This window comes from Ahaetulla prasina, chromosome 10 (genome assembly GCF_028640845.1).
Source record: "Ahaetulla prasina isolate Xishuangbanna chromosome 10, ASM2864084v1, whole genome shotgun sequence".
Classification (NCBI taxonomy): domain Eukaryota; kingdom Metazoa; phylum Chordata; class Lepidosauria; order Squamata; family Colubridae; genus Ahaetulla; species Ahaetulla prasina.
In genome coordinates, this window is record NC_080548.1 from 31,852,974 (window position 1) to 31,873,238 (window position 20,265).

Sequence of the window (20,265 nt, forward strand, 5' to 3'; positions counted from 1 at the left end):
ACACTGTAAGGCCTTGATTGTAAAAAGATATTAATAACATTGGGAAAAAGTGGGATTGGACGCTTCAAATAATTCCTTTATGGCCACTGTTATCCACAAAACACCACTATGAGGATGCAGGGTTCACCAAGGGGGGGGATAGCTGCATCTTTGCACTTCTTAAATAAAATTACAAACGGCTTAAATCAAAATACCAGGCCGGCATCGAATTTATAGACATGGCTCCCATTCTCTTGAAAAAAAAGAGAGGAGGAAACGCCAGAGCCCAAGATCTGAAAAGGACATTATTTTAAAAGGTGACGTGTAAAATTAAACCAGTACGTTTAATTGACTTTTCCAGAATCCACTCGATAAATCTGTCTTGGGTGGGCGAAAAAGCCTTCCAGCCAGCCACCCGGAGAGGATAGCAAAATGTCCTCGCTTTGTACGATTGGAGACACGGGGCCAACTCTGCAGAAACTGATCAGAGAAGGCAACGAAGAGCAAAAGGGGAGAGAAGGAAGTTACGTGTGAAAGTAGGAGACCTGTTCTTGTTTTTCTCCCGGTTCCTCTGGGCTGGTTCGTGTTAGGCTGGTTGGGGAAACTCAGTTTTGGGTGGGGAGGTCCAACAATCTTTTAACAACAGTCCTGTCGCGTTACTAATTTTAAGGATGATGAGAGCTGCTGCCAAGGTGAGCACTTCAGCACATCAAGATCGTCTGCTCAAGAGATTTCTTCCCTGTAGTCCTCATGTCAGCTGCCACTTCAGGCTTGCCTTTGGCTATCGCTCGGGGCCAGACTGCCATGAACTCGGAGGAGCTGGGGGGATTCAAGGAAAACGAAAAGTTGACCCTATCTCCCCGAGACACGGGTTTCAAGGTCAAGCGGTTGGGGAACGGAATAGAGCTGCATATCAAAGCGACCGTTCTGAAAATATCTTCTTTGAATTTGATTGGACACGGGGGGGCATGGGAGGTATCTAAAGAAAGGAAAATTAGACTTGGGGATTTTGGCGTGCAATTTTCAGTTCTGGCTTTGCACTGCTGTAGTTCACTTGATGTCTGGTTAACTCTACCTTTGTAAAAAAAACAAAAACAGAATTAAGGATTGTTTTTTCTTAGAGACTCCAGCTGAGGCAGGTTGGACCTTAAACCAGTCTTAGTCTAGTCTAATCCCTAGACACTCAGCCTTTTCCTGGATTTAGGCCAACTTGGAAACTTCATCCAACCCAGAGAAGACAAGGAAGGACCATGGCCATAGTCAATCCCCATCCAACTGCTCCATCCCCACCTTTTCAAGAGGCTTGCGGGACTCGGTCAAGTTGACAGCTTCCTGAAGCAGACCAGCAGCAGAGGCAGTCCGGGGGCTATTTTTGGGCTTGTAAACAAAATTGACGCTGCCCTCTCTTTGGAGAAGATCTGCACGGATCTTCTGGGGGCAGCTGTCCTCCGTTAAGAGTTGACTGGAGTTGTCCGATATCACAAAAAGGCCATAAGCGGCACCGTCGGAGACGCCATACTTCTCCGCACAGGCGGCGCAGACCAATGCCGTGGTCATGTCGGGAGGGACGGAGATAGTCTTCTGGTTATTGAAGGGTTCATGGAAGGAGACGTAGAGGGTGTGCTGAAAAGAAGGGAAGAGAACCAATGTCCAACCAACCTCTTCGGCTGAAGAAATTGTTCAAAAAATGCTTTTAAAAGTAAAAGTAAAAAAAAAAAAAGCTGGCCATGCCCATCCAGTCACATTATCCCCACCACCAAGCCACGCCTACAGAACCGGGAGTAACACATTTTACATTTCACCACTGCCACATGCCCTCACCTAAGGGCCGCTCCCACAACCCTAGCCACCACAGCCCATCTGTCACACTAATGGCTACTGCAAAAGCCATTAGTGAAGAACAGGGGGGGCGACGGGACATCTGGTTGGAGTAGCATGGCCGGGCCGATGGCATGGTGCAGAGTCCTGGGAAGCCTGACTGGAAGTGCGTGCAGAGCCTCGGGGCAAACAGCTGACGAGCGGCTGTGTCAGCAGCAGCCAGGAGGTGACCGTGCTCGGCACCTCCTGGACCTCAAAAATAATCAGACCTCCCCGAAAATAAGGCCAACTGCTTATTTTGGGGGTCAAAAGAAAATAAGACCCTGTCTGGCATCTGCAGTGGTACCGCAGTACTCAACTGCTCCAAAACGCGTCAAATTGGATACAAAATGTTGTACAGGAAGATCTCAACTTACAACAGTTCGTTTAGTGACTGTTCAAGGTTACAGCGGCACTGAAAAAAGTAACTTATGACCAGTTTCCACACTTACAACCGTTGCAGCATCTCCATGGTCACATGACTGACATTTCAGATGCTTTGCAAGTGACTCATATTTATAACGGTTGCAGTGTCCTGACGTCGCGTGATCCTCTTTTGCGACCTTCTGATGAGCAAAGTCAATGGGGCAGCCAGATTCACTTCCCCTCTGTGTCACTCACTTAATGACTGCAGTGGTTCACCTTTGCAGCTGTTGCGAAGAAGTCACAAAATGGGGCAGAATTCGCTTAATGAATGCCTCATTTAGCAACAGAAATGGTCAATTCTGGAAACTGAAGTCCATATCTCTTAAAAGTTGCCACGGTTGAGAAACACTGGTCTGAAGGGATGTTTTGCCCTGCCTTTCCGACTTCAATGTCCTCTTCTCACCTGCCTTCCACGCTCACCTGCAAATTGCGGCGATGGTGGTGATGGATGGTTCGGCGGCGATGCCACTGATGGATGGAGTGCTGGGCCTCCACGCTGATCTGTCTGGTGAGGGTAAAAGTTGCTTGGAAGTTTTCAATGTGGTAGAGAGCCCCGAACCAGGTGGTGAGGTAGTAGCCCCCTAGAACGCAGGAGGAGGGGAAGGGAGGATAGGAACATGGGAACACAGTCACGTTTCGGGAGAAATCTTGGAGTGACAGTTCAAAGGTTTCTGACGGACCTTTTGCAAGACCAAGTTAAGCTCCCCTCCCCCAAGCCAACTTCAAGCCAGTCTTGTGAGTTTCTTGTTGTTCCCCTCTCACCTGTCAAGGCAACAACAGGTAGAGAGCACTTCCCTGTGCAACAGGGCACTTTGAATAACCCCAAGGCTTCTAGTACAGAAAGTACAATCTTTATTGTATTGTTCAATTTTTAATCCACTTTTATTATATTAAATAACTGAAGCGGCAATTATTGAAGAGGCAATAATCCTCCTATTTTCCCCACAACAACCCTATGAGGTAAGTTGGACTGAGAGATTGGCCCAAAGGCACCCAGCCAGTTTTTGTATCCAAGGTGGGGCTAGAACTCAATGTCTCCTGGTGATTGGCCCAAAGTCACCCATCTAGCTTTCATGCCTAAGGCAGGACTAGAACTCACCGTCTCCTGGTGATTGGCCCAAAGTCACCCATCTAGCTTTCATGCCTAAGGCAGGACTAGAACTCACCGTCTCCTGGTGATTGGCCCAAAGTCACCCATCTAGCTTTCATGCCTAAGGCAGGACTAGAACTCACCGTCTCCTGGTGATTGGCCCAAAGTCACCCATCTAGCTTTCATGCCTAAGGCAGGACTAGAACTCACCGTCTCCTGGTGATTGGCCCAAAGTCACCCATCTAGCTTTCATGCCTAAGGCAGGACTAGAACTCACCGTCTCCTGGTGATTGGCCCAAAGTCACCCATCTAGCTTTCATGCCTAAGGCAGGACTAGAACTCACCGTCTCCTGGTGATTGGCCCAAAGTCACCCATCTAGCTTTCATGCCTAAGGCAGGACTAGAATCCTTCGCTTCTGATGATCAGCCCAGCCACTTTTCAGCTTAAGGCAGGACTAGAATTCCCTGCCTCCTGGTGATTGACCAGGACTTTCGTTCCACATTTAGAAGAACCTCTGAGTCTTAGCAAGAACTTAAGATGATCTCATGGCTGGTGGAAGAAAACTCTTCCTTGGAAACAGATCCAGCTTTGAACCCAGCAAGCCCACCCTACCTTCTCCCTGCAGCTGACTGGGATCCATCAGTTCCATCATGTACTCCACATCCAACTGTACGGACACCACATCGCAGCGCACCAGCATGTAGATGAGAACTGGCAGGAAGTCATCGGCACCAAACGGCTCTTCCAAAAATAGAAAGCAAAGGCATATTATGGGGGAGGGGCAGCAGACATCTGAAGCAGCTCAGCAATATATTCCGCGCCTTTATTACAGCTACTCTTCGGCTTACAAGTTTGTTTAGTGACCGTTCAAAGTTACAACAACACTGAAAAAAGTCACTTACAACCATTTTTCACACTTATGACCATTGCAGCCACCCCCAAGGTCACATGATTTATATTCAGATGCTTGGCAGCTGGCTGGTTGCAGTGTCCCGGGGTCATGTGATCCCCTTTGGCGACCTTCCGACCAGCAAAGTCGGGGGGGGGGGGGAGCCAGAATCCCTTAACCACCATGTTATGAACTTAACAAGTGCAGCAATCACTAAACAACTCTGGTATGCCACGTTGTAAAATCTGGCAAAGCTCACTTAGCAAATATCTCGCTTAGTAACAGAAATTCTGGGCTCAATTGGGGTCGTAAGTTGAGGACTACCTGTATTGTAACCTTCCCCTACTTCAATGGTGAAATCTAAATGTCTTTCCTACGGGTTCTGTGGGCGTGGCTTGGTGGGTGGGCGTGGCTATGTGAGTGGGGGGATCAAAAGACAGAAACTCACTAACAATGTCCTGCTGGAGCAGGGTTGGACTAGATGATCTCCAGGTCCCTTCCAGCCCTGGATTATCCTCTGAAGCTGTGTCTAGTGCCAGGTTTGTAGTCCTTCCTTCCTCTCCTTTTCCCTCCCTCTTTCTTTCTTTCTTTCTTTTCTTTCTTTTTCTTTCTCTCTCTCTCTCTGTCAAACGAACCCCCCACCACCCCATTTTTTGCCTACACCCCCCATTTTTTGCCTAGCAGGCTTCAGATTTTTTGCATTTTAAAAAATGCTTTTAAAAGTTTTTTTTAAAAAAAAGGCTCTGACGATCATGTGCTTCAGCTGGGCATGGGAGTGGGACAGGGATTTTTGCTACTGGTTCTCCGAACCACCTGCCGCCATCGCTACTGGATCGGCCGATCTGGTCCGAACCGGGAGCATTTCACCCCTGCCCTATTTTCTCCCCTCCCCCTATAAATGTCTTCCGCAACCACGGAAATAGACGTTAGCAGAATTGAAAAATAGCCCACCCGGAAGCCTCCTACCTGCCTTCTCGCAGTGGAGGTTCATGGCCTCATAAAGCATCTTGCAGATCTTCAGCATCTGCGTCTCCTTCTTCTTGGGCGAGTAGGCCTGGTGCAGGAGACTCAGCTTGGTCTGGATACGCTCCAGGCAAGCCGCGTCGGGCACCCCGGCCGCCACTCCGAGCTCTTCCAAGCTTTGCTGGCTCAAGGTCAGCTGATTTTCACGCAAACGGTTCAGAGACCCGTCCCGGGTGCGGAAGTCCAGCAACTGGGCATAAATCAAATCTCTCAGCGGCTTCAGGATGCATTTGTAAAGGGCGTCTTCCATCACGGAACCTGGCCCAAAAGAAGAATAACAAAACTGGGAGGGGCCTTTGGAGGTCTTCTAGTCCGACCCCACTGCTCAGGCAGGAAACCCTGTAACATTTTAGACAATTGGCTCTTCGATCTTTTCTTGAACACCTCCAGTGTTGGAGCACCCACAACTTCTGGTGGCAAGTTGTTCCACTGCTTAATTGTCCTCACTGTCAGGAGATTTCTCTTTAGTTCTAGGTTGCTTCTCTCCTCCATTAGTTTCCATCTGTTGCTTCTTGTCCTGCCTTCAGGTGTTTTGGAGCAGGGGTCTCCAACCTTGACAACTTTAAGCCTGGAGGACTTCAACTCCCAGAATCCCCCCAGCCAGCTTAAAGTTCTGGGAGTTGAAGTCCTCCAGGCTTAAAGTTGCCAAGGTTGGAGACCCCTGCTTTGGAGAATAGGTTGACTCCCCCTTCTTTGTGGCAGCCCCTCAAATATTGGAAGACTGCGGTCTTGTCCCCCCTAGTCCTTCTTTTAATGAAACTAGATATACCTAATTCCTGCAACCATTTTTTGGTATGTTTTAGCCTCCAGTCCCCCAAGATCAAGAGAATGACCTTGGAGCCAAGAGGTGGGTCCTTTGGTCTTAGGCAATAACATCTTATGCAATTGGTTGCAAGCCAACTTCCATCTGTTTAGCTCATATTGTCCAAGATGGAGCAACCCTTTGGCCTACAAAAAGTAGCAGTTAACATCTCAGGAAGGTCGAGAGCAACGAAGTGGATAAGGCCCCATTGGATCCGGAGGTAGGACTGAAATTTTCAATATTTTGAGCAAGATGGTCTTGCTTTTCCAGTGTTGGTATGCTGATTTTATGTTCTTCACTGCCATTCTTATATACTTTCACTGGATGGGGAATTCTGGGAGTTGAAGTCCACCCCTCTTAAAGTTGCCAAAGTTGAGAAACTGGGGAATTCTGGGAGTCGAAGTCCACCCCTCTTCAGTATTAATTCAATTTGCCAGTCACAGATTTTAGCTTGGGGCCCCAGGTGGGAATCCGACCAGCGATGTGTCTTCAAGACATCCCTGGTCAAACCAATCATGGCTTATGCAGAGAAATTTCCATCATCTGTTCCGCTGCCTCTTTTGAGCTGCGAGGGCCGAGACTGAACCTACAACCTCCTCCCGTGCCATAACCGGGTTCAAGGGCTGCCGAGTTAAGAAAGTTTTCCCACCTTTGTCCAGCTGCTTTGGAGACTTACCAGAAGATAAACCCACTTGGGTAAACATGACCTGAAAACCTTGTGGGAAACTAACACAGCAAACCACCCCGGATTATCCGTCTTTAGAAAAAGATCTTAAAGCTGGAATTTAATTTGCAGCCCAAAGCTTCTTCCAAATTTTGCACAAAAGGTTGTGCAGGTAAGCTCAAAAGCTTCCCACTTTTTAATTGTCTGTTGAAGGTAGCTCTTTTGGGTCCTTGGTGCTCTCTGAGCTTGGTAGTTTTCTTGCAGACGTTTCATGACCCAACTAGGTAACGTCACCAGTGCTAGAAGGGCTTGCTGCCTATTTATATTCAAGTGGCTCACGCTGTCAGTGTTGGTGACCTTGTTCTTGGTGGCTCCTTGACTAAGCTGTTGTTTACTCTTTGATTGCTTGTCTGCTGGCACTGATGATGTTCCCTAGTTGGGTCATGAAACGCCTGCAAGAAAACCCCCAACCTCAGTGAGCCCCAAGGACCCCTCACTTCAACCCTGAGTTACAAATCTTCTCTTTAGTGCTAGAAGGGAGTGCAGGAGAAAGAGGAAGATGTGGGGTCCTTGGGACTCTCTGAGCGTGCTTGTTTCCTTGCAAATGTTTCATTACCCAGCTAGATAACACCTTCAGTGCTAGTACGGAGTGAGGTTTGGTCTTTTTTTTTTATAAACCCCACTCCCTTCTATCACTGTAGATGTTATGTAGCTGGGTAATGAAATGCCTGCAAGGAAACAACCAAGCTCGGAGAAATGAGGCCCCTCATTTCAACCCTGAGTTACAAATAATCTCTTTTATTGGTTTCTGGGTTCCCCCCCCTCCCCCCGTCCCCGTCCCATCCACCGCCCCAAACCTCTCCTTCAACTGTCAAAGCCACACACGGCGCTGCTTGCATCACAACCCCGACCACAGGCCAGGTTGATTTCCTAAGCTATCGGTGTTCATGTCAGCAGACACTGCTGTAAACCTGCCGAGAGGCCAGAGTGGAAACCATAGAAATATTTTCAGTTGTTCGGAGATAGGGCAAGAGATATTTATGATCAGTTTTCTGGGAAACGGACTTGAGAGGTGAACTCCTTGGGAGTCGTTGCAGACAGAGGAGTTGATCGCAAAACTTTGCTCTACCGGGAGAAGAGGGTATTTGTGGCTCAGGTTCAACCCCTGTAGAAGAGGGTTGGTTCACTCTAGCACCAATGATGTTACTTAGTTTAGTAATGAAACATCTGCAAGGACCCCACAGTACTCCTTCTCTTCTTCCTACTCCTCCCTCTCTCTCTGCAAGCCCCACTCTCTTCTAAAACTGATGATGTTACCTAGCTGGGTCATGAAACGTCTGCACGAAAACCACCAAGCTCAGAGAACCCCGAGAAGCTCTTACTGAGGCAAATGGATCATTTTCAGACTCCCCGCCCCCAAATCTCTCGGAAGACCCCGTTCCATACCAAGATCCAGTTCCTCGGCGTCACTGTATTCACCGTAGGCGGCGCGCAGATCCGAACTTTCGCCCAGGTAGCCCTTCAGACTGCTGATCATATTCCGTATCTCCTGCAGCATGTCGGTGCTGGTTGGGTGCCGGGATCCAGCTCCTTGCTGGATGTGCTCCACAAAGTTCTGCACCAGGCCTCCCACGTCCGACGTGGGCTCCTGGACCAGCTCTTGCACCCGCTTGGCGACCCGGCGCTCGAGCGAGAGGAAGCCGGTCAGGGCGCTGCTCATGGCTGAGAGACGGTTGAGAACCTTGTGGGTGAAGGTGACGGAGGAGGGGCGCCGTCTCTTCTGTGGCGAAGGGGTGGCAGGAGGGAGACCCTCACCCTCGTCCTCCATGCTGCTGATGGAGAGTGAATCCAATTCCGGGATGAGAGGCAGCAACATGGAGTCGTTCAGCAACAAGGATTCAGACCGGGCCTTTTTCAAGCAGGGAAAAGCGTCGGCCGAGATCCCTTCCACCCAGGAAACACGGTGGGGAGAGCGGGTCTCCTTTTGGGACACGGTGGGAGACCACGGCGGTGGAGCCTCCGTTTCCGAACTCTTCCAGGACCGTGTGCGAGGAAGGAAATCCCCTTGCGCAGAGGCGGAGCAGGGCGGAGGCTCTGCGGGGAAGAAAACGGCAAGAAAGGAACCTGTGGGCAAATTAGCCAATCTGTGCTATTCCATCTACCATTTAGAATGCCAGCTGGTGATATTACACAGTAGTATCTACTAATGGAAGAGGAATCTTTGTAGCTCGGGGTTCAACTGTGGGGACATTGATGCTCCATGAGCTCGGGAGTTTTCTTGCAGACATTTCATGACCCAACTAGGTAGCATCCTCAGTGCTAGTAAGAAGTGGGGTTTGCGGAGTACAAGAGGAGGAGGAGGAGGAGGAGGAGGAGGAGGAGACGGACTGTGGAGTCCTTGGTGCTCTCTGAGCTTGGGGGTTTTCTTGCAGACATTCCATAACCCAACTAGGTAGCATCATCAGTGCTAGAAGGGAGTGGAGTTTGTGGAGTGGAGGGGGAGGAGGAGGAGACTATGGCGTCCTTAGTGCTCCCTGAGCTTGGTGGTTTTCTTGCAAATCTTTCATTACCAGACTAGATATCATCATCAATGTTACTGCTAACACTAATGATGTTACCTAGTTTGGTAATGAAACATCTGCAAGAAAACCCCCAAGCTCAGAGAGCACCAAGGAGCCCACAGTTCAACCCTGAGCTATAAAGATTCTCTTCTCTTCTGTTGGTAAAACATGCTCTTCAGGAGCAGGAGAAAGGGCCTCTGTGGCTCAGACTGCTAAGACAATCTGTTATTAACACAGCTGCTTGCAATTACTGCAGGTTCTAGTCCCACCAGGCCCAAGGTTGAATCAGCCTTCCCTCCTTTATAAGGTCGGTAAAATGAAGATCCAGATTGTTGGGGGCAATAAGTTGACTTTGTATATAAGTATACAAATAGAATGAAGACTATTGCTAACATAGTGTAAGCCGCCCTGAGTCTTCGGAGAAGGGCGGGATATAAATGCAAATTAAAAAAAAAAAAACCGGGGTGATGGTGGGGGGGAGGAACTTTTATATCCATAACACCACCACGCCCAAGAGCTGCCCAAATCTTACCTTTCCCCGTCTTCTCTTTCTCTTCCAGAGACTTGAGACGTTCCAGTCTAACTGGGGCTTCTTGCCTCACTGAGCCATTGGCGAGCGGCCGGGATCCCCGCCTGCGTGTCGAGTGGTAGAGGCCTGGGGCCAGGTCGAGCCATTCGATGTCACTGTGCACGGAAAGAAAGAGGGGGTTCACGATGCACAGGGCCACGTCCTCGGACGTCACGCGGATGGAGCACGAGGGCTGCTTGGATTTCAGCAGGTCCCCGTTGGGTTCCATGCAGCTGGCTTCTGCGTCATCTGAGGCCAGGCCATTGGTAGGTTTAAGAGGCATCGCCCAGAACGCTGAGGAGGGAAAAAAAACAGGAAATGGAGGAGAGGAACCCTTGGAGCGGGAGGGGTGGAGGGCTTCAAAACTGTTCTATGACATCAAATGTTTCATTACCCAATTAGGCAACATCTTCAATGCACTGATGATGTTACTTTGCCAGACAATGAAACGCCTGCAAGCAAACAACCACGTTCAGAGAGAACCAGACGCTCTCACACTACTCCTCCTCTTTTCCACAAATGACACTCCCTTCTAGCACTGATGATGTTACTTAATTGTAGTGAAACGGTCTGCAAGAAAACCCACCGAGCTCAGAGAGCTCCAAGGACCCCACAGTCCTCCCCCCTCCTCCTTCTCCTTGGGTCATAAAACATCTGCAAGAAAACAAGCAAGCCCAGAGAGCACCAAGGACACACGGACACACACATACGGACACGTTCAACCCTGAGACACCAATATTCTCTTCCACTGGAATCCCTATGGTTAAGTCTGGAGTGGAAAGAAAGATCTAACTTCTTTCCGAATAAAACGAAACTGTCGTGTCCCACTCCTCCGCTGACGGCCGGGTCAGGGAAATCCGAATCAGGCGTGCCTCTGCAGCTCTGCCCAAAGTCCTAGCAAAATTCTCAAGGCAGGCAGGAGACCAGTAAGTGACTTCAGCAAGATAAGTTTGACTTTGCCTGACTCAGAGAATGCCAGAAAGCAGGTCCTTTATATAGGCCATGGGGTGTGGCTCCATGACTCAGCACTTATCCAGGCCTGCCCCTCCCTTCCTTCTGTTGCCTCCGCCTATCCAATCTTCTGATGCGAGGGTCACTCCAATCAGCAGCTGTTGGAAATAAACCCTCCTCAGGCTCACATGCTGTGGAGGAGGGGGAGGGGTCTACCGCTCCATTTGCCTGGGCATGGAGCCAGGGCTGGGGCCGGGGGATGCTCCCTCCTCTGCAGCCTGCTTGGGCATGGAGCCAGGGCTGGGGCCGGGGGATGCTCCCTCCTCTGCAGCCTGCTTGGGCATGGAGCCAGGGCTGGGGCCGGGAGGTGCTCCTTCTTCTGCAGTTTGTCTGGGCATGGAGCCAGGACTGGGGCCGGGAGGCATACATTCCTCCGTGTTCGGGAGCAGATAAGAAGGCCCCGGCTGCTCTGAGGGCGGGCAAGACACAACAGAAACCTTCCACTTTCTTGGTAACTGCATGCACTGGTTCAAATGAAAAAAACCAGGTTACCAAATTCCATAGAGTACAGATATGAAGCAACCCGATTAGGCAAACTCCCCCCAAATTCCAAAGCGGAACGTGGGGTATTCTCACTCACTTGGGCCCAAGGTGGCAACTGCATCTAAATCAGCTGTGCCAGGGAGTTGAAAGGCGTGGGCGACCCTGAGCAAACAAGGCAGGATATCCCTGGAAGAGAAGCACAATGACAAAAACGATAGCCACGATTGGCTCCTTGTAGGTCTTCTGTGCTACCTTTTTTCCCATTTATTTATGACTAATTTAGTTGCTTATTACATTTCTATGCTGACCCTCTCCACTACAAGGTGACTCTGGGTGGCTTGCAAATGATAGAAACAAGTTAAAAATCGTTAAAGGATTAAAAGATTAAAATGTACCATGAAAGATTAAAGCTTTGCACCATGGAGGCTGTTTTTAAAGTGGGTGCTCTAAGCATATTCAGGGCATGTAGTCTGAGATTTCTTTCCTACACCTCTTTTCCCAAAGCCTGCCCGATTTCCTCTTACAATTCGGAAGGTCTTCCGAGGAACAGAGATATTTGGGAAAGGGCAGATGCTAGGAGCCTGCCCTTTGATCTCAGAAATATTTGGCAATTACTGGATTAATTAAAGCCACATTCAGCACCAGTAAGTTCCTCCCAGCCTGCTTCAACGCTACAACCTCCCTCTCCCTGGTGCTCACCTGCTCACAAAGTGAAAGCCAAGCAGTTCCAAAAGGTTTCTGAAATACAACTGAGAACCTTTGAGGTGAAGGGCTGCAGAAGAAAGAAAGAAAGAAAGAAAGAAAGAAAGAAAGAAAGAAAGAAAGAAAGAAAGAAAGAAAGAAAGAAAGAAAGAAAGAAAGAGGGAGGGAGGGAGGGAGGGAGGGAGGAAGAGAATTTGTTTAGTGACTGTTCAAAGTTACAACAGTATCGAAAAAAATGACTTATCACGTAATCAAAATTCAAATGCTTGGCAACTGGCATGTACTTATGACTGCTTTTCACACGACCGTTGCAGCATCCCCGTGGTCTTGTGATCAATTTTCGGACGCTTGGCAGTTGACTCATATCTATGATGATCACAGCATCCCGGGGTCATGCGACCTTCCGATACGCAACATCAATGGGGAAACCGGATTCACTTAACAACCATATTGTTAATTTTAACAACTGCAGTGATTAACTCAACAGTGACGGCCAGAAAGGTCGTACAATGGAGTTAAAATCACTCCAGAGCTCTCTCGCTTAGCCACGGAAATTTTGGGCCGAATGAGGACTACCTGTAGATGATTGCCATGGGGAGGGGGGTGAGGAAGGAAGCTTCTGTCCTTGGCCGGGGCTTACTAGCTAAGCACATGCTTTATAATCAGAGCAACTTCTTCCCATTTCTGCTCACAATTTCCAACTAAAGGCCAAGTGGAAAAAAGAAGAGAGTCTGGAAATCTGCACGATGACTTGCACGATGCCCCAACAACCTGACTCAACGCTTCCCTCGGTGGATTGAGACATATCCGTCGTTCACAACAGAACATCTGGAGGACAGAAGGAAGTCTGAAATTGAACTACTGACACGTCTGGCCTGAGGAAAAGATCTCAGGGCCAGGATCATCTCAGGAGGAGGAAGAAGAGGTAATCAGCCAGTAGCAAAAAATTAAAATTAAAAAAAAAATTGAACCAAGTGGGATGGATGGATGGATCAAAGTGAGATCCAGCCTGGAATTAAGAAGAAATTTCCAGGCAGTGAGAACGATTAAGTCGATGGAAGAGCCTGCCTTCAGAAGTTGTGGGTGTTCCATCACTGGAAGTTTTCAAGAAAAGATGGCACAACCATTTGTCCAGGAGGAAATAAGGGACTCCTGCCTCAGCAGGGGGTCAGACTAGATAGAAGACCTCCAAGCTCCCTTCCAGCCCTAGGATTCTGATTCTGTGGTTTCGTGTATGTTCTCTATGTACTTCCTTCCTTCAAGGATCCTGAAAACTCTTGATTTTCAAATGCCAAGAGCCTCTTCACTCAAAAGTTTTAAGATTTCCTTCTATACTGAGGCACGAAACACAGAAGCAATAGTGGAAGCTCTCAAATAACTATTAAAATAGTTTAATAAAACATCCAAGGATCTTTTGATAGCAGATGGTATAAACAACTGAATACTATATGTAAAATAAAATAAGTTTGAGAACATCAATCTACATGATCAGATCTTTGGCCTATCTAATGCTAAGGAGACATTTCTTGTTAGCACTAGATTAAGGAGAAATTTTCCTGACAGTGAGAACAATTAATCAGTGGAACGACTTGCCTCCAGAAGTTGTGAATGCTCGCAAAGCTTTTTAAAAAAAATACTTTTTAAAATTTATTTTAAATACAAGTAATGCCAACAATACGAACATATACATACACATCTAAATACAAAAAAGAAAAAAATACAAATAATACAGTGCACCCCCACCCCTGGAGACCATTCCGCCCCCCTTATATTTCTTCTTCTATAACAGCTTCTTCGTCTATTAACAGAAATGTTAATAATGATGCATTATTAACATTTCAAAATCCCGTAGTTAATATAGAGAGGATATATTTATATCTGAACGAATTGTATAATGAAATTTGGAGCATGGCAACAAACGATAAATTAACAAGAGAAATTAAATTTTAAAAAGGGATGATTAAAACAAACAATTATAATGAAATATGGGGGGATTTTATAAAATCAGTGTTGGTGGAAGGCAAAGGGAATAAACCTACTCGAGAATATAAGATGTTTTGGAGAGGATAAGGGCACAATTATAATATATTGTATATTTTTTGGGCTGTAATGCTCTGGAAGTTTTTAAGAAGAAGGACAACCATTTGTCTGGAGTGGTAGAGGGTTTCCTGCCTGAGCAGGGGGTTGGACTAGAAGACCTCCAAGGTCCCTTCTAACTCTGTTATTCTGTATTCTCTAATGCAGTAGCCTGTTCTTTTGAGGTGCGGTCATCCAATCCGGTCATCTCCCACCAGAAGGCCTTCAGAGACAGTCCCAAGGCCATCAAGGTCATGAGCCGTTGTTCTCTGTGACTTCTACAAATTAGGCCTTTTTTAAAAAGCCAGATAAACTGGTCCCCAGCACCACCTCCTGGGATAGCAAATTCCAACGTTGAATTGTGCATCCTGTAAATATATATCTATTTCTTTTTGTCTGTCCTGATCCTTCCAGGATTCAATTTCACAGAGTGACCCCTGGTTCTAATATTTAGAGAAGGGAAAACCACAGGCAGCCCTTCACTTACGACTTCAATTGAGCCCCAAATTTCTGTCGCTAAACCAGATATTTGTTGAGTGACTTTTGCCCCATTTTACAACCTTTCTTGCCCCAGCTGTTAAGTGAATCACTGCAAATTGTTACGTCCGGGACACAGTTGTTAGGTGAATCTGGCTTCCCCCATTGATTTTGCTTGTCAGAAGGTCACAAAAGGGTGATCCCACAACCCTGGGGCCCTCAATCGTCATAAATGACCTCAGTTGCCAAAGGTCTCAATTTTTTCTCACACTGAGAATGCTATACAGTCGTAAGTGTGAAAAAAGGTCATGTCACTTTTTTCAGTGTCGTTAGAATGGTCACTAAATGAACTAACTGTATTTAGAGAAGGGGAAGCTAGCCTCCTGATGCAATTTATCCACATCACAGTTTTGTATACCTCCAACCTGCCCCCTCTCCTTCGCCTCCTTTAAAGACTACAAAACCCTTAACGTTGCAACCTTTCCTCGCAAGGAAGCCATGCCAGCCCCTTGGCCCTTCTCAGTTGCCCCTTCTCCCAATCTTTTCTGGCTCTGCTGTTGTGCATCCTTTTTGAGGTACGGCAAGCAGAATTGTAAACGCACCTGCCTCACAGGATTGTTGTTGTTGGGAAAAGGAGGAGGAGGAAGATAGGTGGGATATGCCGGCCACCTTGAATTATTTGTTAAGAACACGCTGAAGGCGGGATGCACATAAATAAGCTTAAAGAAACAACCTTGAGACAAATTCACCCTGGAATAATTAGCGGCATTTTGGAAAAGCAGCCTGACCTTTTCAGCAGATGCCAAAGACACAGGGCTGCCCACTTGGCACCACTCCAACCCCTAGGTTTTGCAGAATTTAGGTAATTCTGTAAGAGAAACCTGGAAGCTGTACCAGTTCTTTCCAGTTCTTATGCAGAGCAGACTGAGGTATCCAACCTTGGCAACTTTGAAGACTTGTGGACTTCAACTCCCCAAATTCCCCATCCAGCCATCGGGAATTCTGGGAGTTGAAGTCCACAAGTGTTAAAGTTAGCAAGATTGGACACCCCTGGCTTTCTTCCTCTGGTTGGGAAAGGTGCTTCTCTCCCTCGCCCCCTTGTTCATTTCCTTAAATGAATGGGGGGGGGGGAGAGGGAGGGAGAGAGAGAGAATCGGTTTACATCGCTCCGTTTTGCCTAGAAGCAAGGTAGGATTTAAAACACATATTTAACACAAGGAAGAATTCCTCACCTGTTCAGAGACGGGGAACACCAAATTCAGGGGAAGCAAGATGAGAAAAGAGCAAGAGCCGGAGAACGGAGGGAAAAAGACAGAACTAACGGCCAGTCTCTCGGTCAAGAATTTAAGGAGGTCGCCAGTTTACAAGGCGAGCGTGCAGCCTGCGACAACTGGTCCTTCTGCGCTTCTCCAAACTACTTCCTCTTTTAAGTAGAAGGAAATGATGTTTTGAAATTCCCCAGAAGAGACACGATGAGTGTTGAGGTCCAGCAACTGGTTGGGGCAAGGAAGTGAGGAACGGTAGCTCAAAGCCTGGACATTTCCTATTTCCCACACTTCAGGTTCTCATCATGAGATCGAGCAAGGGAGGTGAAATTTTGGTGAGGGGGCTGGCAGAGAAGGGAAAGAAAGGGAAGGGATCCATGCTCCTTGTTTCTCCTCTACATGTATAATTCTAGAACCCCGAAAGTGTAGACATTCATTCATACAACCTCCTTGTGGGAAAGAAAAGCAAACATCTTTCCGTCATAAACGTGAGGACTGTGGGGTCCTCGATGCTTTCTGAGGTGGGTAGTTTTGTTGCAGATGTTTCATTGCCAAACTAGGAAACATCATCAGTGTTGTGACGTCACTTAGTTTGGTAATGAAACATCTGCCAAGAAAACTACCCACCTCAGAACGCACCGAGGACCCCACAGCTTAATCCTGAGTTGAAAACATTCTCTTCTAACCCAAAAGTGCTTTTTCAGGAGGCAAGCGGACTTCCTTGTTTTTTCTTTCGAAGACGTTTCGCTTCTCATCCAAGAAGCTTCTTCGGCTCTGACTGGATGGTGGGGAATGGAAGGATTTATACTCCTTGCGGACAGCTGGTCATTTGCATCCTTTTAGAGCTGGGGTCTCCAACCTTGGCCACTTTAACCTTGGCCAGCTTTGCTGGCCGGGGAATTCTGGGAGTTGAAGTCCGCCAGAGTTAAAGTGGCCAAGGTTGGAGACCCTGTTTTAGAGAGTCATTGAGGAACTTGAAGGTTTATCTGTGACCTCAGGGTCACCTGAGTCTTGCAAATGGTTCCTGTAGTCTGCAATTTGTTTGGAAATCTCTTCATGCTCCCACACCATTTGAAGGCTTCTTGGGTGAGAAGCAAAACGTCTTCAAAAAAAAAACCAAGGAAGTCCACTTGCCTCCTGAAAAATCACCTTTGGGACAACCATGACCTGGATGACGGAGAATCTCCAAAGACATTTAATTACCTTCTAAGGTTAAGACTGACTGAAGATCTTTTTAGCACTGGTTTGAAAATACCGCTTAATGCTGCATTGTTCCACGAGATTGCCAGGTGTCCCTGTTCACCTCCCAGGGGACAGAAAGATCCAGGACCAAACCAACTCACCCGGATTGTCGTCAAGAGGAAAAAGGTCAACAACCTTATTGTCACTTTCAGGTAACCGGAGGAAAAGGGTCTTGGTGGCGCCGTTCCCATTTCTAGCAACGATGAATGACTGAAAAGAGGTGAAAAATGGAGACGGCAGGGTTGCTGGAAAGCAAAACCATCACCACCTCCTAAATACCCATTTCTCTCACCCTTTCGGTAGGATTGATAGTGATTAAATTTTAAGTAACCCACCTCCCCGTGACAGCCACTCTGGGAGACTTACAATATAATAAAAAAAGTAATAAGTGATTAAAATTAAGAGGATTAAACAGAAAACTAAAAAACAAAAGAATGGGTGGCATGGGGATGTTATCTTCTCTATATCCCATCCGCTACCCTTGGCCTTGGGTGCCCCTATCAGGGTGCCAGGCCAGCTAGCGGAACCAGGTTTAAGGCAATTATTGATTGATTGATTGAATTTATATTGCCGCCTATTTGCCCATGGCGACTCACGGGCGCTTACAGAATATAAAGCCACATTTAAAACAATAAAAACTAAAAAGAATCAAATAAATGAATGCAGTACAATATAACAAAATCACCTCCCCACCTCCCACCCGGCAACAGCAGATCACACGAGCCATTTAATGGGCTCCCTCCCGCACTGGGTTCCCCAGGGTCCGCTGACAGAACCAGGTCTTCAGCGCCTTCCGGAAGAGTATTAGAGTGGGGGCCATTCTAATCTCTGGGGGAAATGATGTTCCAGAAAGAGGGAGCCACCACGGAGAAGGCCCTTCTTCTGGGTCCCACCAGGCGTATCTCCCTTGGGGATGAGACCCGCAACATTCCCTGCCTCCCCGCTCTGATGAGTCGAGTAGATATGACCAGCAAATTAGTCCAATCCCAACAGATCGGAAGAGATCAGTTTTTCAGGAAAGAAATCCTGGGCAAAAATTTTAGTCCTTCTAAAAAGGGTTAGTTATTCACCCCTGGTTGGTGTGACGAGAGCAACCTCTTGACTTGCTCCGGCTGGACATCCAGAAGCTCCCAAATGCCCCTCGTGGCCAAGAGCCTGTCCAGAAGTGGGATGCGACTGCTGGGTTTTCGCCCCGTCGTTTCCTGTGACCTACGAAAGAGAAGACGCAAACGAAAGAGGCCAATTGATTTTGTGCTGCCAAAAAAACCCCTCCAGTTGTTTGTGTGCAAACCAGGATCACGTGATCCGGTAGCAATCATGGCTGATGATTCGGCAATCCGATAGCAATGGCGGATCCAAGGAATGTTTCTCAACTTTGGCATTGTATGGACCTCCGCTCCCAGCATTCCCCCTTATCTCCTTCCAGGAATTCTGGAAATTGAAATCCACACATCTTAAAAGTTGTGGAGGTTTGGATTACATGCTCTTCACATAACCAACTGGGCAAACAGGCATTCCTCTTTCTTGACCTAGACACCCAGACCCTTTCCTTACCGAGACCCTGGTCCCTTGTGCTCCTTGCTGGCATCAACCATGATCTCCGTCATTGCTCATTCCCACGAGACTCCAGTTGATCCCCAAGCCCTCTTTCCCTGATCAAGCTTTCCAAACTGTTTTTTTCTTTGGGGGGTGGTGGTGGTCTCTGAATGTTCTCCTGGAGAAACAGAAGACGTCAGGCAAATGAATCTGAGCCCCAGGAACAGAAGAAACTGAACGGAAGAGCTGTTTCTTCTAGGAATGATGAAAACAAAATATGAAAAAAAACACCCATATATTATTTTACATATGACAACGGCGGCAAGATTGGCATTTACGCAATGTTGGAGAAGCTCAAATACACCCTCTGAAGAGTTAATAATTAGAAAAATATTGGATTGCACCGTGATGGACAAAATGACACTTGAACTGAAAGGATGGATGGATTCGGATTTTTATGTAATATGGGAGAAATGGTATAATTGGGTCGAAAATAGGAAAAAAGGGGAAATAACAGATAGTAGAATTAGTAAGAATTAGAAATTCTAATTAGAATTAGTAATATAATTTAGTAAAATTATATAGAGTATAGGAGAACACTAATAGGATGATATGTAAATGGTCACAGTTATGCACAAGAGTTGAATGAAAACTGTTTAATTGTTAAAATTCAATAAAAAAACTATATTTTTTAAAAAAAGAATCTGAGCCCCAGATTCTCCACCCGTGGGTAGAGAAATGATAGCAGGAGCAAAAGACGTGCCCGTGGGCCAGGTAAGCTAAAAAGTGTCCTGAGGAAGGGTTGACTTATTTGTGAGATGGGCGGCTACATGCACGGGACAAGTAAATAAATAATTTGCTACTGTGGGATTCAGTAAAAGCTGCTACCCTTTGAATGTAGCATAGCATAACATAACATAATTACAAGAATTATGTTTATGTTTTTTCTTTGTAAAAGGAGAGTTAAGGTTCTAGGGGAGGATGGGAGTTTACAGATAGTTAGCATAATTTAGCTTATGATTGTTAGATTTAATACCCTGTATTTTGTTCCGGGAAGTCTGGGGGGGAGGGGTTTGGGAGAGGGAGGGAGGGGGGAAGAGGGGAGGCTGGGGAGGGGGAAGGGGGAAGGAGGGGTAACTCTTTGTAAAACTTTTTCAATAAAAAAAAAAAAGCTGCTACCCTTGGGGAAAAGGAGCCAGCTCTCCCCAAGTCCGTGAATGAAGAACTCTACTGATCAATAAAGGAGAATATTTGTAGCTCAGGGTTGAAATGAGGGGTCCTTGGTGTCTTCCGAGTTTGTAGATGTTTCATTACCCAGTGCAGGGAGGAGGAGGAGGAGGAGGAGGAGGAGGAGGAGGAGGAGGAGGAAGAGGAGGAGAACTGTGGGGTCCTTGGTGCTCTCTGAGCTTGCTTGTTTTCTTGCAGATATTTCATGGTTCAAACGAGGCAACCTCAGTGGGTCTGTTACTAGTTTGGTAATGAAATGAAAACAACCAAGTTCAGAGAGCATCAAGGACTTTTAATCCTATTTGAAACCACCACTGTATTCGTCAATAAATATTAACCATATACATTACAATGGATAAGAGACGCCTCCTGGCCTCCTTCCATAG

The 20,265-nt window shown here is 47.1% G+C and overlaps 1 protein-coding gene across 3 annotated transcripts; it reads right to left on the reverse strand.

Moving 5' to 3' along the window:
• Window positions 1–12: 12 nt before the first annotated feature.
• Window positions 13–18,226, reverse strand: RINL (Ras and Rab interactor like). Of its 3 annotated transcripts, XM_058195064.1 has the most exons (12): window positions 18,187–18,226; window positions 16,823–17,326; window positions 15,842–16,733; window positions 12,054–12,126; window positions 11,452–11,540; window positions 9,825–10,154; window positions 8,178–8,825; window positions 5,209–5,523; window positions 3,966–4,094; window positions 2,683–2,843; window positions 1,270–1,602; window positions 13–1,054 (listed from the first exon to the last, which is right to left on the reverse strand). In XM_058195064.1, the coding sequence occupies exons 6-12, from the start codon at window positions 10,141–10,143 to the stop codon at window positions 974–976; spliced, it is 1,986 nt and encodes a 661-aa protein (XP_058051047.1). In that variant the 5' UTR covers window positions 10,144–10,154; window positions 11,452–11,540; window positions 12,054–12,126; window positions 15,842–16,733; window positions 16,823–17,326; window positions 18,187–18,226; the 3' UTR covers window positions 13–973. The 3 variants fall into 3 exon arrangements, with proteins under 3 accessions (XP_058051047.1, XP_058051048.1, XP_058051046.1); XM_058195065.1 differs by lacking the exon at window positions 15,842–16,733 and having other exon boundaries at window positions 17,078–17,326; XM_058195063.1 differs by having other exon boundaries at window positions 15,842–17,326.
• Between the last annotated feature and the right edge of the window lie 2,039 nt (window positions 18,227–20,265).